The following is an 18,214-nucleotide window of genomic DNA, read 5'->3' on the forward strand; positions in this document are numbered from 1 at the left end:
TACCCACCCACCGAAGAAGGGCCAGATAGCCCTGAAACGGTGCTGTCTGGGTGGTGGTATCCACTGAGAATAAGTAACAACAGTCTTCTCCTTCGGGTGAAGCGTTACTTATTCGAAGTAGTGCAATGTCATGGCAACTCGTCGTGAAGGTATTCACAATATGAGATATAACTTAAACGATGCCACTATTGCAAATTTGCTAATCTATAATTGGCTGTGTATAAATGATGCAAGTGCACTAAGATATACATAGTCATCTCTGGCTTAAAATCTCTCTACAATCTGTCAGATTCATCTGTTGTCTCTTATCTGTTTCATAACTCTACCAATCACTTGGAACTCTTTGACCTCCTCTGTTTGAAACTTGACTTTCTCCAGACCAACTTTCCTAACAGTGAGGTAATTTTCCACGATTTTAACATTCACAACTCCAGCTGGCCTCCGTTTTCTAGTCACACGAACCCAGCTGGTCAAGATACTGAGGCTTTTGCAATTACTAATGACCTCATATAGATTGTTCATTTATCTACCAGAATATCAGACAGTCCTAACTATGCAGCTAAATGCTTAATTTTTTTCTTCCAAACAACCCTTCTAAGTACATGGTCAAGGTGAGTGGTTCTTCAGGCATTTCAAATTACACCTTGGTGATGGTCTTCTTCAGTGGAGCCTTTCTCTCGTAGCTGTTCTCAACCTCATGTTGTTTGGGATTATAAGAATGCAAAATGGGATGAACTGTGAGATTTCTTTTCTTTCTTTTCTTGGTCAGATTACTGTTTCAGATCTTCTGATGTCAACATTTACTTAAATTATGTCAGTGAAATATTCTTGTGGGGATGAAATTCTTTATTCTACACTCCACCTTAAAATTTTGTCCTTTTTCTGAACCTTGATTTTCCAATAAACATGCTAAGGCTGTTCAAGATGAGAATGTTGCATATTGCAAATGGTTTGTATCCAAATCTCCAGATTCATTTTTTGCCTACACAAAAGCTTGTAACAATTGTAAAGCAGTTATTAATCGGTCCAAACTAGATTTCGAACAGACTAAGAGTAGAAAGCTTGCTTCTTTTCTAAATGGTAGTTAAGCATTCTGGCCTCTTGCCAAACCTATTAGCTGCAACTTTTGCCCATCTCTATTGCCACTTCAGCCAAAGATAAAGCTGACCTGCAAGCATTACACTTTTCTTCCAACTCATGTATTGCTGATCTTGGTAAACCACCTCCCACCATTCCCAGTACACTCGATTCAATGCCTCCTGTGGTCTTCTGTCATAGGGATGTCAGGATTTTTAACAATCTTGATGCTAAGAAAGCTCCGGGTCCTGATGTTATTTCTCCACTTGTTCTCAAAACCTGTGCTTAATGTCCAAGTTTGACCACCTTTTTTTCACTTTCTTATTCTAAAGGTGTTTTTCTTTCTGCTTGGAAATTTGCTCATATCCAACCAGTTCCTAATAAGGGTGACAAATCCCTTCCATCTGATTATCATCCCATTGTGATTACTTCTCCTCTTTCTAAAGTAATGGAGAAATCGATTAACCGTCAACTCCTAAACTATCTAGAAACCTTCCATCTGATCAACAATCGTCAGTATGGATTCCATGAGTATTGGTCCACTGGTGATATTCTTGCTTATGTGTTACCCATCTGTGGACAAATTCAATGGAAAAGTTTGGTAAAATTCAAGCAGTTGCTCTTGACATTTCAAAAGCTTTTGATCGTGTTTGGCATAAAGGTCTTCTAAATAAGCTTCCACCGTACGGTTTGCCAACTGTTTTTTTATAATTGGTTATCCAGTTTTCTCTCTGACCGCTCACTGTGGGTCATTGATGATAGATGGCTCTGTCTTCTGACCTCTTTACTAATGCTGGTGTTTCCCAAGGTTCAGTCTCTCTCCCACTCTTTTTCTTTTGTATATATTAATGACCTCCTTCCCTTGACCAGAAATCCTATCCATAGTTTTGCTGATGATAGCACATTGCATTCCACCTTCCAGTTTGAGAAACCGTGCCCTGCTCAAACAGCTTCAACTTCTTGAATACCCTCTACCAATTCCTTAAATGCTGATCTCCAGATAACTCTTCATTGGGCCAAAGGTACTTAGTTGATCTCAATCCTTCTAAAACTTAGTCCTGTCTTATACCTTGCAAAAGGATTCTTCTGCACCTATGCTTATCTTCAATGATTCTATGATTTCTAGGTAAGATCCACAGATTATGCTGACTTCTAATCTCCCTTGGCATAAGCATATTACAAATTTTGCTTCCCCTGCATTTAAAAAACTGGGTTTTCTCTTTTACTGTCAGCATTACTTTTCATCCAAACAGCTGTTTACACTGTACAAATTATAAATCCAGACAGCCATGGAATATTGTACCCACATCTAGGGTGGTGCTTCTGAAACTTTTGTCAGGCTTCTAGATACCATTCAAAAGAGGGCGTTTAGGTTAATTAATGACCCATCTGTAATGAAGTCTCTTCACTCGCAGTCTCATAGACATCTATTTCTGCTACATGCCTTTTCTGTAGATACTTTAATGGGCACTGTTCTTCTCAATTGGCTTCTGTAATTGACATTCTCTCTACCAAAGCAGTCTGAACACTTGCCACAACCAGCCAACGTACTTTTACTGTCCAACTTCAAACTTACAGAACCACCTTTTCTTCTACCTCATTTATTCATTCAACTTCCATTTTTTTTTTTTTAACAATCTTCCTCCATATGTGTTTCCTGAAAAGTACAATCTACAGAAATTCAAGACTAGCTTCAACAAGTATCTTCTTTCATCTTTTCACCTTTCATTCCATGCATAGTACTAAGTACTATAGGTTCAAATACCTCTCGTGTATCGGGTTTTCGTTAGAAAAAAAAATTTAGTTTCCATTTCTCAGCCCTTCTGCCTAACTTTTTTAGATCCTGTTGCAGTAGCATACTGTCATTAACCACTCTGCAAACTTTAACATTATGCCTGATATGCCTTCATAGTATCATTGATAAATATTGAAAACAACATTGGGCACAATACCGAACCCTGGGGGGACTCCACTAATAACATTATTCCATGAATAGCAATGTCCATTGATTACCACTCTCTGTCTTCTCCCACTTAACCATCCCTTTATCCAAAGCAGCAACTTGCCCTTAATGCTGAACTGCTTCAATTTGTACAGCAGTCTTTTATGTGCAATGGTATCAAAAGCTTTTTTGAAATCTAAGTGTGGGATATCAAAATTATTTTTTGCATTCAGTTCCTTTGTGACCACATTGTGGTATCCAGTCAGATTGGTCGATAAGATTTCCCTTTAATAAATCCATGTTGTATTTCAAGTATCATTGCAGTCTTGTCTAGATGATCCTGCATTACTTCTTTAACCAGTGACTCCATTATTTTCCCTGGAAGAGAAATTTAACAAACAGATCTGTAATTACCCATGTCACCCTTTGATCCCCCTTTGTAAATTGGGGATACATTTGCACATCTTCAGTCTGTGGAGATCCCTGAATTCAATGATGCTCTCATAATTATAGCTAAGGGTTTGGTTACTTCCTTCACTGCCTCCCTTATTATAATTGGATAGATCCCAAGTGCCTTTCTTATGTATAACTTCAACAATTGCTCTTCCACTGTCCTCTTACGGCGCCTCCGTAGCCAGGTGGATAGGAGCAGCAGTGTGTAGCACACGCTTCTTGATTAGACCGGGGTTCGAGCCCGTGACCACCAAATATGGAGGATGTGGAAAGGTCGGGGAATGACCACTGCATATCCCCGGAGCAATATGGCCTTAGTTGCTAATGCTCCTAAAAACCAAATAACGAAACGAAAACCGTCCTCTTACTTATTACAAAATCATTTAGTTCCCTGTTAGAGTTCGATAAGTTTCTGGCTTCCACCTTCCTACAGAATTCCTCATGTGTGAATGTAGATGCAAAATACTCATTGTTTGTCAGCTATCTTAGCAGGATCATCAAGCGTCGAACCATCGATATCAAGTGGACCAATCTGATACATCCCCCTTTTTTTAGAGTTTACATAAGTAAAGAGGTCTTTGCTGTTTTTTTTTTTTGCATCCCTTGTCAAAGATTTCTTGTAATTTGCCTTTGCTTGCCTAGCCTCCTTTGTGACTTGATTACAGTCTAGCTTATATCTACAATAGGCTTCTGTGTCTCCTGGTAATTTATATCTATCCGATGCATTTTTCTTCTCTGTCACAGGTCTCATTAGTTCATCTGACATCCTTTTAGGCTTAAATGTTGAACAGTATTTATTAGTTAGTATGAAAAGCCTACTAGCTTCCGTGATTAATTCCTTGAATGCTTCCCATTTAGAATTTTTTTATTGGTAACATCATGGGTTCTTTTCATTTTATAGAATTTATAAACTGTCTGAGACCACTATAGTCACCTTTACAAAAGCAAAAACCCTTCCCTTTTCTCTTGATTGTAGTTACATCTTTAAGTAAATCCCACACAATACGCTCTGATCACTGCCACATGGTGGTGTGCAGATTCTTAATGCATGGATAATCACTGCTAATAATCAGATCAAGAGTATTACTCCCTCTGGTTGCCTCTCTGACATGCTGCTGTAGAAGTCATCCAATAAATCCATAAAATATTACTAGTATGCGAGTGACCAACCGACAAGTTCCATTCTATATCTGGAAAGTTAAAATCTCCTATTATAAGATATTCTGATTTACTGGTCCACTCTTTCTCTGCACAGTTGTTCAGTGTACTCATCAGAGTATTAGGCCTATAACACACTTCTACTCTTATTTTTTCTTTCTGGGTCCTATGTCATCAAACTGACTCAATATTGCACTTGCCACCGATGTCAAGTGAATGCACTGCCTTAGATTTTATGTGTTTCTTAACTAAGAACATAACTTCTATCCTGTTCTATCCTTTAAGTACACATTTTCCTGCTTATATTCAAATTCTGCATCCCTTATATCCATGTGACACTGTCTCAGATATCCCAATAATGTCTGCATTTGATGTCCTGATCAACACTTCAAATTCATCAACTTTATTTACTATGCTCCTAGCATTGGTGTGCATGCAAGTATACATGCACCTGTTCTTAGTCTTAGTTACCTTAACACAGCCCATGTATTTATTTGTTCCATGATTACACCCAGGGGCGCCTCCATAGCCAGGTGGGAAGGAGCAGCAGTGCGTAGCACATGCTTCTTGATTAGACCGGGGTTCGAGCCTGTCACCACCAAATACGGAAGATGCGGAAAGGTCAGGGAATGACCACCGCATATCCCTGAGCAGTATGGCCTTAGTTGCTAATGCTCCTAAAAACCAAATAACAAACAAACAAACAAACAAACAACAACGATTACACCCAGCAACTCTTGAAATCCCCCAGCAACTTGCTTTCCAGTTTGCTGCCCATTTTAATAGAAGCATTGCAAGAATCAGTTTCACCTCTGGTTGTGGCTATTGTTAATCTATTTGCCTGTGTAACCCACCCAAGGTAGCAGTTTTCCAACCCACCCAACACTGCCTCAATAGCACAGCACATATATTCTTGCACATTGTCTATATAAGTGTATCCCACCCATGTAGAAGCAGTCTCTCTATTAACAAGCACAGACCATGCTGAGAAAAATTCTACCCCAGTGAGCCTTGCCCAGTCTCTCCAAGGCTATCATCGTATACTCCCTCCTATCGTGTCTGGGCAGAATAGTATCTATACTATACAGAGTGATTCACTACCAGTGCAAAAAACTTATAGGAGGTGTAGGGGCACAAAGACGAATCGGAATCGCATAGCATTGCAGGGTCCGAAATGCCTTCGTCATGCGGTAGAGGACGTTGAATGGGAGGTCGCGTGAACAACGATCCCACTGGAAGTCAGCATTTGTGAACCGTTTCTGTTGAAGAAACCAAGTAGCAAAAGTCCTCCGGCGTGGATAATCTGCAGGCTCCAATGATTGGATGCGTTGCAGATGGTATGAACTCATTTGGTTTGTTGACAGTATCCTCCATACAGTGGACTGGGAAATACCCAATCGTTGGCCTATCGCTCGAGTACTCTTACTTGGATTGCCTTCTGCAAGACGTAGGATATTCTCCTCATTGTCTGGCGTCCTCGTCGTTCGCTCTCGATTCATGGTACCTCTCGTGAAACAACCAATTTCACGTAACCTTCTGTGCACACGTGCAAAAATTGTATGATGAGGAGCACGCCTGTGCTGGAAACGTTCCTGGTACAAGTGCAGAGTGGCGCGCCCATTACAGTCCGCAGCTCCATACGCGAGGTGCATGTCGGCCAGTTCAATGTTTGAATACTCGTCCATCCTACTGCCTCGGGAACTGGTTCGCAAATGCTGACTTCCAGCGGGATCGCTGTTCACGCTACCTCCCCTTCAACGTCCTCTACCGCAAGACGAAGGCATTTTGGACCCTGCAATGCTATGTGATTCCGATTTGTCTTTGTGCCCCCTACACCTCCTGCAAGTTTGTCACACTGGTAGTGAATCACCCTGTATAGTCTTACAATCTTTTTTCACAGAGTTCAAATGAATAAACAGTGTGACATGGCAGGTGAGTCTCAAGGCTGCTGAACCTTCTTGGTTCAGCAGCCTTGAGACATATAAATATAAAATATAAGACATATACATATAAAAAGCATGAAAAATAATATTTATTTTGTCCTGGAATGTCATTGCTCTGTGATGCTCTTCTCAAAGTTACAATATTTGTATTACTTTACTTTTGTTCATCCAGTTATTTGTAATTAAATGTGGTATTATTTAAATATAATATTTCTTTAATGCAGGGATGTCAAACTCCGAATGGCTTGTGATTCATGTTACTAATTCTCAGATGCTGCACTAGTACAAGCACAGCACATTCTACTTTATTTAGCATTTCCAAAAGAAATTTACTTAATATTTTTGCATTTAGTGTATTAACCCTTTTACAGCAATGATTAGCCAGATTTGTATAATTTATAAATTTTTATTGAGGTTTCATACAGTTTAAGTGTATCTTCTTAAGTATTGCCATGTTCCATTATTTTCATATAAGTATCACACTGTAAACTTGTTAAAATGGCAACACTTGGATTGCACATGACTCATGCCCATATGTTTGACTCCCCTGATTTGAAGTGCATGATTTTAGTATTGATAAGACCTTCCCTCTTTTTGTTTATGTGCAGGTAATAGTCATTATAAGCTTGGTTTTAACAATTGTATATACGTCATCTTCTGGAGGTCATAAAGACAGCTGTGTGAAGTTTGACAATGATAAAACATGCTATACATCCAAATCGCACCCATACAGATTTTATGGTACTAAAACTGTTTATGATGAAGTCAAAGGAAAGAATCATAAAGAAGTGAAATATCCAGGTTAGTTTTTATTACTTAATGGTGACATTTTATATTTATGATTTGACTCTGGCAGTAATTTGTTAATGGAAATATAATTTTACCTGATTAATTAATGTTTTTTCTAGGCTGCACCCCTACCTTTTTTTATCTGTTCAGCCGACATGCTACTCGTTATCCTGACAGGGATGATGTTGAAGCAATGGAGGAGAAACTTCCAGTTCTTCAAAAAATGATTGTTGATTCTTATGAAAGTGGACTGAGTAAGTACCTTTATGTATTATTTATTGTTTTGGGTACTGAATGATAATTAGTCCTGTGTAGCATATTCTTTTTTAGTTATGTCTTCAGAATTAGTTTTATATATATATTTTTTATTCTTTCTTTACCTTTTAATTTTTGATGGTACTCATTAGTTTAACTTGAATTAGAAAGCATTAAGATAGGAAATTACTAAGGTTGCAAAATATAATTACTAAAGATTTAATACTGCTATGGCAAAATTCTTCTTTGTAAAAGTTTGTGTGAAGACCATTGGTGGTATGGTGTAAGTTTACTTACTCTTATATGTCACTGATGTATTTCCATAATTAGTCTTCATTAAATTGATATAATAGGTATTAATACAAATTAATAATAAAATAGTAAAAATCAGGTATTAATACAATTAATACCTGATTTTTACAGCAGATGGTAAAGGGGGAGTGAAAATATGAATAATCACAAAAATATTGATAATCAAGGATTATTTTATTTTTTAATCATGATATATGTTCTTTATCTTTTAAATAAAACAAACATAACCTGGAGAGCATCAGCCACTATATGTTGCTCTTTATATACTGTATATTTCTATATTTAATACAGGTGGACGTAAGTTGTTTGAGCACATCACATTACAAACTGTTATAAAAAGAAAGGTACACCAAATAAAGAAAGATGGTTCAATTTATTGAAAAAGCAGCGTACAAGTAAAAATTTAAAAGGAAATTTTAATAAATGCTATTTACAAAATGTCTATTGGCATATGAAAATTTAATGATAATTGTATTATTTAGAACCCACTAGCAGGAGATATATTGACAGGAACTGATGTTAGCAGCAGTTAATTTGTTGCTAGATCTTGTTTGCTGTTGTGTTAGCCATCACAACCTGATTATTCATTAAGTTGCTCATCTCGTCCATATTATTTGGTAGGGAATATCAGTTGTATAATGTTAGAGTAAGCATAGATATTGGATAAGATGTCATGGTGAAATTGAGTGGCCACTCTGAAGCTGAGATTTGTCACTTTTTAAAATTTTTTTTGCAGGAATATTTGAAATTACTTGCTTATCAATACATATCTTGGACAGTCAAAAACTGTAAAAGTAAATTCAGAAACAAAACCTCCTCTTTAATTTATCACTTTATTTCAGTTTTTGTTTAATCTTAAGCCTTTAAAAAAAAACAGTTTTGTTATTATTATTATTATTATCAGCCATACGGTGCAAGGAAGCCTGAGGCTTATGCTGCACCAGCCAAAAAAAAAAAAAAAAATTTCCCTATTACCCCGAAAGTTAGAGAATTCTCATGCTAAGGATGCTGAGAAATCATCCTTAAAAAAAAAAAAATTTCCCTATTACCCCGAAAGTTAGAGAATTCTCATGCTAAGGATGCTGAGAAAAGTAGCAAAGAATTCTTTGCTTATGCTAACACTAAAAGGAAACATGCTGCTCTTAACTCCATCTGGAAAGACAATGCCATTGTCGTCCTTCCAGCCCACAAGGGATGCCGCATGGTTGTATTGGATTGTTCAGAGTAGCTGAACAAGTCTCTCTCCTACTCGATCCTAATGTCTACGAACCTGTACAGGACCCTCCCATCAGGGTCTGGGGATGACTAGAGTCAAAAGTGAACAAGTTGGTTTATGAGTGGTTCTAATCAAAGATTTCCAGGTCCACATGTTGACAGTTACATGCTATGGGCTGCCAGCTCCCGCAATTTTATGGCATACCAAAGGTGCGTAAACCAGGCGTTCCTCTTAGGCCAATTGTCTCCTGTTGCAATTCACCAACTTACGAGCTGTCAAAACATGTCACCCGTCTCCTAACACCACTGGTGGGAAATACAGTCCACACCATCTCCAACAGTGAGGAGTTCCTTCGCTTAGTCAAATACCTTACAGTTCTTGAAGACAAGATCATGTCGTCTCCTTTGATGTCGTCTCCCTATTTACTTCCATACCAGTCCAACAGACCATCGTATGTGCCAGACAGCTTTTAGAGAATGACCCCAGCCTATCAGATAGGACATATCTATCTACAGAAGATATCTGTGCCGTCCTTAACCTGTGTTTATTGGGCAGTGTCGTCACATTTGACAACTTTCTCTCTACAAACAAATACACAGTACAGCTATGGATGCCCCTGTCAGCTCTGTCATAGCCAACATCGCAATGGAGGAGTTAGAGGAATGCATATTCCTGAACCCACTGGTACCAATCACCATGTGTTGCAGGTATGTAGATGATATTTTCACCATCGTCCCCCCCCTAGTTTCGGATGCACCACTATTAGAATACCTCAACTCCCTATCCTCCTTCATCCAGTTCACTTTAGAATTGGAAGCGAGCAAGGCAGTTTCTTTCCTGGATGTCTTACCTCCAGTGAAATGGGTGGGCCCTCGTCTGGAAACCTTGGTATACTGGAAGCCGATGTGCTGCGGGCAATTCACGAACTACAGGTCAGCGCATGCCCCTTGTCACCTGAACAGCACTGCACGCACTCTATTCTCTTGAGCTTGGAGTCATTCCAGCTCAGAAGAAGCCAGGTGCACCAAGTTTTCTAGGGTAAAAGAAACCAAATTTTTCATCTAGATTCATGTCTGAAGAAGTTTTTTGGGATGGTAATAACAGAAATATATCAAGTTATAACTGGAAGATAAATAATTTTATGATAACTGTAAAGAAAGTGGAAGAAAAATTAAGTTAAAAGTAAATACAGCATTTGTGGTTGATGGAATCTATTCAGTTATATTAAAAGAAATAGAAAGAGATAAGAAAACTGTTGGCTGTAATATGAGAGCTATTTTGGGATTTATGGGAAGTGCCTGTAGATTGGAAATATGCATATTGTTTCTCCATTCTACAAAGGGAGACATGAGTAATTACAGACCTGATAGCCCGATTAGCTTCCATTACCTTCCCTGGAACAGGCACTGTTCCAGGGAAGGTAATGGAAGCTAAAAAAGCATTGCAGGATCATCTCAAGTGGAATGTTTTATATGGAAATCACAGAATGGATTTAGCATTAGTAGAGGCATATGATGCAAGAAAGCAAGCTTATGCAGCATCAGCCAAAAAAAAAAAAAAAACTGCTCCCATTTCACCTTTCCCTTCATTCCAAATACCTGTCCAGCTCAGCCTTAAATTTATTTATTTAGGCTATCAACTTCCACGACAAAAGATGGAAGTCTGTTCCGCTAATCAATTACCCGCTGGCTAAAGGCAAACTTTCGCACATCTATCCTACAACTGTTTTTCAGGTGATTATTCTGAGCAAGAGGAAGAATCCCATCAGTATTGAGCATGCTCAAACCATTCAAGACTTTATGCACCTCAATCAGATCACCTCACAGGTGCTTAGTCACCAAACACTGTTATCTGCAAAACTTAAGTCTTTATTCGTAAGAGCAATCCTTCATTCCATTCACTAATCTTGTTGCCCTTCTCTGTATTCGTTCCAACAGCTCTACATCCTTCTTAAAATGAGGCGTCCAGACCTGTATACAGTACTCAAGGTATGGCCTGACCATTGCCTTATAAAAGTGGATAATCACCTCCTTATCCCTGCTAGAAAAATTCCTCTATATCATTGAAAAGACACCATGAGCTACCCTTGCAGACCATCTGCACTGCTCAGAAAACTTCATATCTGCCTGCACAATTACCCCCAGGTCCTTTTCATTCTCTACCACTGTCAGTGTAACACCACAGAGTTGATATGTTACTCTGGGGTTACTGCTTCCCATATGTAGTACAGCAGGCCCCCGTTATAACGCGGTTTGCTTTATGCTGATTCGCTATAATGCTGTTCTTATATTATAGCCCGTATCTGACTATAACGCTGTCACAGATCACTATAACACTCTTTTACAAATTGCATTTTTGGCATACTTAACGAAATCGTTTCATTTGATGTAGTCAATATCTTGAAAATGAATAGCAAAATAGTATTAAAATGTTTCCCATGCCGACTTGAGAAATTTTCCCACGCCCAGTGAAATTTTCTCGCACGCTAATTTAATTGCAGGACAGTGACTTGTTACGTAGTTCCAAGATCAACATTTTAAAAAATGATCAAGTATATTGCTTGTAATATTTGCGTTATATGCATTTATCTGAAGTTTAGTCATCACTCAGTACAGTATTAGACATTGTGCATAATGGACAATTTACTTGAACATTGTATTGTAATTAATGCAACCAATGCAGTTACATTTTCAAAGAGTTAATAATGGCTGATAAGAATGAAAAAGCAACAATGTCTGGCCGCAGTACGAAGACTGTAAATGTAAGAAAAATACTGAATTTGAAAATTAAATTAGACATTTTGAAGCGAATCGATTCCGGTCAACGACAAGCGGATGTGTGCCGTAATTTAGGACTTGCAAGTTTAACTGTAAGAACAATTATAAAAAAAATAAAGATTTAATTTTAGCAGCGGGAAAGATAGCTATTCCACTGCAAGCAACTAGAGCTAGGCCGGCTATTAGGATTGATATGGAAAGACTTTAACTAATTTTATTGAAGATAATATCCAATACAGAATTCAGTTAAGTTAAATATAAAAAAAAAGATAGAGAGAGAGAGAAAGAGATTAGCCAATATAATGATCTGAAGAAAACTCAACTAAAAAAAAAAAAAGAGCTGAAACTTTCAAAAAAGAACTTAAAATTATTGAAGAGGAGTATTACGTGTTATACTTCTCAACAAGTTTTTAACATAGATGAGGCAGGACTTTTATGAAAAAACGAATGCGTAAAAGAAGTTTCATATTGAAAGAAGAAAAAAACATGCCAGGTTTCAAAGCGGCGAAGGATCGGTTGACTTTATTGTTAGGTGGTAACGCTGCAGGGGATTTAAAATTAATACCCCTTTTAGTTTATTTGGAAGAGGGCCAAAGTTCAACCCAAAACCGACACATTTTTCATGATTAAATTCATCAATTAAATTAAATCAATTAAAATCAAATTAGATCCATTAAATTCATGATTTTAATTGGAATTTTAAGTTTAATTTTGATATGTGAGTAGTTACCACATAATTATATACGTATGTAATGCAGAATATTTTATATGTACAAATATTTGAATATTAAATAATTTGGCTGACATTTGTGCATCTTTTCGCTACCATTTATTATTGATTAGGAAATATCCTATGGCACCGACCACAACTCACAAATACATATGTTACCTTATGGGAATGCAGTGCTCGCTTAGCGCTCTGTTTTTCCGGAACGAATTATCAGCGTTAAGCAGGGGTCACCTGTACTTTACATTTGTCAATGTTAAACTTCATTTGCCACCTTTCAGCCCATCTGTTCAACTTTTCTAGATGCTGTTGCAGCAGTGTACTGTCATTGGTGTCCTTAACGACCCTGCTAACCTTCGTATCGTCTGCAAACTTGGACATTAAGCCTGATATACCATTTATAAATACAGAAAACAATGGACCCAACACTGAACCCTGAGGGACTCCACTAATAACATTAATCCACGAAGAGCAGTGTTCATTGATTACCACTCTGTCTTTTCCCACTCAACCATCCCTTTATCAATAGCAGCAATTTGCCTCCAATTCCACACTGCTCCAATTTGTGCAGCAGTCTTCCATGTGCAACAGTATCAAAAGCCTTTCTAAGATCCAAATATATGATATCAAAGTTATTCACTGCATCCAGTTCCTTTGTGACCACATCATAGTATCCAATCAAATTGGTCAGACAAGACTTTCCCTTAACAAAACCATGCTGTGTATGAGCTATAACTGAAGTCTTGTCTAGATGATCATGCAGTGCTTTCTTTAACCAGTGCCTCCATTAATTTCCCTGGAACAGAAGTTAAACCAACAGGTCTATAATTACTTGTGTTGCCCTTTGATCCTCCTTTGTGAATTGGGGTCACATTTGCAAATCTCCAGTCCATGGGTGCCTCCTCTGAGTCCAAGGAAGCTCTCATAATTATGGCTATGGGTTTGCTTACTTCCTTTGCTGCCTCTTTTAATATAACTGGATAGATCCCATCCACCCCAGGTGCCTTTTTTATGTTTATCTTCAACAATTTCTCCTCCACTTTCCTCTCAGTTATTACAAAATCATCTAGCTCACCGCAAGAGTTTAATTCACCTCTGGCATTCCCCTCCCTGAATAACTCCTCACGTGTGAATGTAGATGCAAAATACTCATTTAGTTTGTTAGACACCTGAGCAGGATCATCAACAGTTGAACCATCAGTATTACCAGTGGCCCAATCTGATTCATCTCTTTCCTTCTAGAGCTTACATAGGTAAAGAACTCTCTGCTGTTTTTCTTTGCATCCTTTGCCAAAGATTTCTTAAGGGATTTGTTAAGGGAAGAGCTTGTCAGACTAATGTGATTAGCTTCTATGATATAGTAACAACAGAACTGGATAATGCTCTGTTGTGGCGCCTCTGTAGCCAGGTGGGCAGGAGCAGCAGTACGTAGCACACCCTTCTTGATTAGACTGGGTTCGAGCCCATGACCACCAAATACGGAGGATGTGGAAAGGTCAGGGAATGACCATCCCATATCCCCGGAGCAATATGGCCTTAGTTGCTAATGCTCCTAAAAACCAAATAACAACAACAATGAACTATACAAAGCAAAATTAGCAACTAACCACACAATATTGTCAGAGTTCAAGAACAAATCGGGATGTTACATAATCACTGTCATTGCATACTACTTCAATAAACCTTTTGACACTGTTCCACTGTGCAGTATGGCATTAGGGTCTCAAGTTACTGCTGTAAATAAAGGGATGGTTGAGTGGCATAAAACAGAGTGGTTATTAATGGGCATTGCTCCTTTTGGACTAGTGTTATTAGTGGTGTCCATCAGGATGCAGTGCTGGGCACCTTGCTGTTTTTAATATTTATTAATGGTATTAATGAGGGAATATCAAGCTTGTTGTCTAAGTTTGCAGATGATGAAAACTTAGACAACATGCTGTGGTTAAAGACAGATTTCAAAGCATACTACTGCAACAACCTAGAAAAATTGGACAGGCGAGCTGATGAGTGGCAGTTGAGGTTAGTGGTTTTGCTACATGTGGCTTGTTTGAAGAAGTCCGAGTTTAAATCCTAATGGCGACTGAAGAAATTATTAAAGGCATTTTTGAGTTATTCTGGGTATTTCATTCCACATGAAATGCAAATTGGCCTGCGAACACATAATTACAGGCATAATACACTGATGTAACATGTCCAGAAAGCTGATGCACTGTGAAACTATTACAACCAACAGCAGCAACCATTGTTAGCATTAGCATTAGCATTAGTAGAGGCATTTGATGCAAGAAAGCAAGCTTATGCAGCATCAGCCAAAAAAAAAAAAAAAAAACCACTTCCACTTCACCCCTCTGTTCGTTCAAAATACCTGTCCAGCTGAGCCTTAAACTTATTTAGGCTATCAACTTCCACGACAAGGGATGGAAGTCTGTTCCATCAACCAACCACTGGCTGGCTAAAGGCAAATTTCCGCACGTCTATCCTACATCTGTCTTTCCTCAATTTGAATTTATGCCCTCTCAGGTGATTATTCTGAGCGAGAGGAAGAATCCCATCAGCATTGAGCATGCTCAAACCATTCAAGGCTTTATACACTATCAGATTACCTCGCTGGTGCCTAGTCTCCAGACACTGTAATTTGCAAAACTTAAGCCTTTCTTCGTAAGAGCACCCCTTTGTTCCATTCACTAATCTTGTTGCCCTTCTCTGTACTCGTTCCAGCAGCTCTACATCCTTCTTGAAATGAGGCCTCCAGACCTGTATACCGTACTCTAGGTGTGGCCTGACCATTGCCTTATACAAGGGAATAATCACCTCCTTATCCCTGCTAGAAAAATTCCTATATACCATTGACAATACACCATGAGCTACTCTTGCGGCCCATCTGCACTGCTCAGAGAACTTCATATCTGCCTGCACAACCACCCCCAGGTCCCTTTCATTCTCTACCACTGTCAGTGTAGTACCACAGAGTTGATACGTTGCTCTGGGGTTGCTGTTTCCCATGTGTAGTACTTTACATTTGTCAATGTTAAACTTCATTTGCCACCTCTCAGCCCATCTGCTCAACCTTTCCAGATCCTGTTGCAGCAGCATAGTGTCAGTAGTGTCCTTGACAATCCTGCCTACCTTTGTATCGTCTGCAAACTTCGACATTAAGCTTGATATACCATCATCAATATCATTTATGAATACAGAAAACAATAATGGACCCAACACTGAGCCCTGAGGGACTCCACTAATAACATTAGTCCATGATGAGCAGTGTCCATTGATTACCACTCTCTGTCTTCTCCCCCTCAGCAGCAATTTGCCTCCAATGTCACACTGCTCCAATTTGTGCAGCAGTCTTCCATGTGCAACAGTATCAAAAGCCTTTCTAAGATCCAAGTATATAATATCAAAGTTATTCCCTGCATCCAATTCCTTTGTGACCGCATCATAGTATCCAATCAAATTGGTCAGGCAAGACTTCCCCTTAACAAAACCATGCTGTGTCCGAGCTATAACTGAAGTCTTGTCTAAATGATCCTGCAGTGCCTCTTTAACTAGTGCCTCCAGTAATTTTCCTGGAACAGAAGTTAAACTCACAGGTCTATAATTGCTTGTGTCAGCCTTTGATCCTCCTTTGTGAATTGGGGTCACATTTGCACATCTCCAGTCTGCAGGTACCTCCCCTGAGTCCAAGGAAGCTCTCATAATTATGGCTAAGGGTTTACTTACTTCCTCTGCTGCCTCCTTTAATATAACTGGATAGATCCCATCCACCCCAGGTGCCTTTCTTGTGTTTATCTTCAACAGTTTCTCCTCCACTTTACTCTCAGTTATTACAAGATTCTCTAGCTTACTGCTAGAGTTGAATACACCCCCGGCTTTCCCCTCGCTAAATAACTCCTCATGTGTGAATGTCGATGCAAAATATTCATTTAGTTTGTTAGCTACCTGAGCAGGATAATCAACAGTTGACCCATCGATATCAAGTGGACTGCTAGAGTTGAATACACCCCCGGCTTTCCCCTCGCTAAATAACTCCTCATGTGTGAATGTCGATGCAAAATATTCATTTAGTTTGTTAGCTACCTGAGCAGGATAATCAACAGTTGACCCATCGATATCAAGTGGACCAATCTGATTCATCTCCCTCCTTCTAGAGTTTACATAAGTAAAGAACTCTTTGCTGTTTTTCTTTGCATCCCTTGCCAAAGATTTCTCGTACTCTGCCTTCGCCTGCCTAACCTCCTTTGTAACTTGGTTACAGATCAACTTGTATCTATCATACGCTTCTGTGTCATGTGTTAATTTGTATGTATCCCATGCATGTTTCTTCTCTGCCATATGCCTCATCAGTTCATCTGACATCCATTTAGGCCTAAACCTGGAACAATATTTCTTAGTTGGTATGTAAAGCCTAGTAGCTTCCAAGATAAGTTCTTTGAATGCTTCCCATTTTGCATTTGCTGTTGGTAACATCATCAGTTGGTCCCACTGTATAGAATTTAAATACTGTCTCAGTCCATCGTAGTCGCCTTTACGAAAGCAATAACCCTTCCCTTTACCCCTAATGGTAGTTACCTCTTTGAGTAAATCCCACTTCAGCACACTGTGATCACTGCCACCTAGTGGTTCCTTTATCTGCAGATTCTTAATGCATGAAGAGTCACTGCTGATAATCAAATCAAGAGTATTCCTCCCTCTAGTTGCCTCCCGAACATGCTGATGTAGAAAACAATCATCCAATAAATCCACAAAAGCCTTGCTAGTGTGTGAGTGACCAGCCCCCAAACTCCAGTCAATATCTGGGAAATTAAAATCTCCCATTATAAGACTCTCTGATTTACTGGCCCACTCTATTTCCCTGTACAGTTTCTTATTATACTCATCAGAGTCATTAGGCCTATAGCACACTCCTACTCTCAATTTTGATCTCCCAATGCTTATGTCACACGAAACTGACTCGACACTGCACTGTCCTGCGATGTCCACTGGCTTCACTTCCTTGGATTTTATGTATTTCTTAACTAATAGCATAACCCCTCCTCCCTTCCTATCCTGTCTGTCCTTTCTGTAGACGTTGTACTCCCCGAATTCCAGTTCTGCATTCCTTATATCTGTGTGACACCAAGTCTCTGATATCCCAACAATATCTGCCTGTTGTGGGTGATATCTTAAGCCAGGGTCTGATGGAGTTGGTATTCAGATCATGCTAGTCTCTTTGAGCTGCATATGAAGAATTTTAACATTACTTACACTTCCCCTGTGATTGTACCCATTATTAACCTTGAATATAAGGTGGATGCTGTTTATTGTGATCAGTTTTGGACTCAGTTAAAGTAATAGCGATAAAACCAAAGAAACAAGAATGCAGCTGTTCAGTTTGTTGGTGCAGAGCAGCAATGTATACATATATGAAAGTGGACAGAAAGAAAACATTAAAATCAAGCAATATAAAATACTTTAATTTGACTGTCCACTATTTCTTTGAGAAACTCATCAGTAAAATTGAAAATGTCATAAAGTTTTTGGAAATCCATACAAACCATTAAAAACAAATTTAAAAAATATTAAAAT

The 18,214-nt window shown here is 38.7% G+C and overlaps 2 protein-coding genes across 4 annotated transcripts in view; both read left to right on the top strand.

The window, feature by feature from the left end:
* The window catches only part of Atg18a (Autophagy-related 18a), a 541,369-nt gene that overhangs the window by 249,731 nt on the left and 273,424 nt on the right, over positions 1 to 18,214 (top strand). The gene's annotated exons all lie outside the window — the stretch shown is intronic.
* The window catches only part of LOC150086488 (multiple inositol polyphosphate phosphatase 1-like), a 76,722-nt gene that overhangs the window by 5,773 nt on the left and 52,735 nt on the right, over positions 1 to 18,214 (top strand). The window contains exons 2-3 of the mRNA XM_090371430.1: positions 7,182 to 7,374; positions 7,482 to 7,616. Coding sequence (XP_090227556.1) covers positions 7,182 to 7,374; positions 7,482 to 7,616 — 328 coding nt within the window. The remainder of the gene's footprint in view (positions 1 to 7,181; positions 7,375 to 7,481; positions 7,617 to 18,214) is intronic.

The sequence above is a fragment of the Mastigoproctus giganteus genome, chromosome 4 (assembly GCF_048544385.1).
Source record: "Mastigoproctus giganteus isolate SK-2022 chromosome 4, ASM4854438v1, whole genome shotgun sequence".
In the NCBI taxonomy this organism is placed as follows: Eukaryota; Metazoa; Arthropoda; class Arachnida; order Uropygi; family Thelyphonidae; genus Mastigoproctus; species Mastigoproctus giganteus.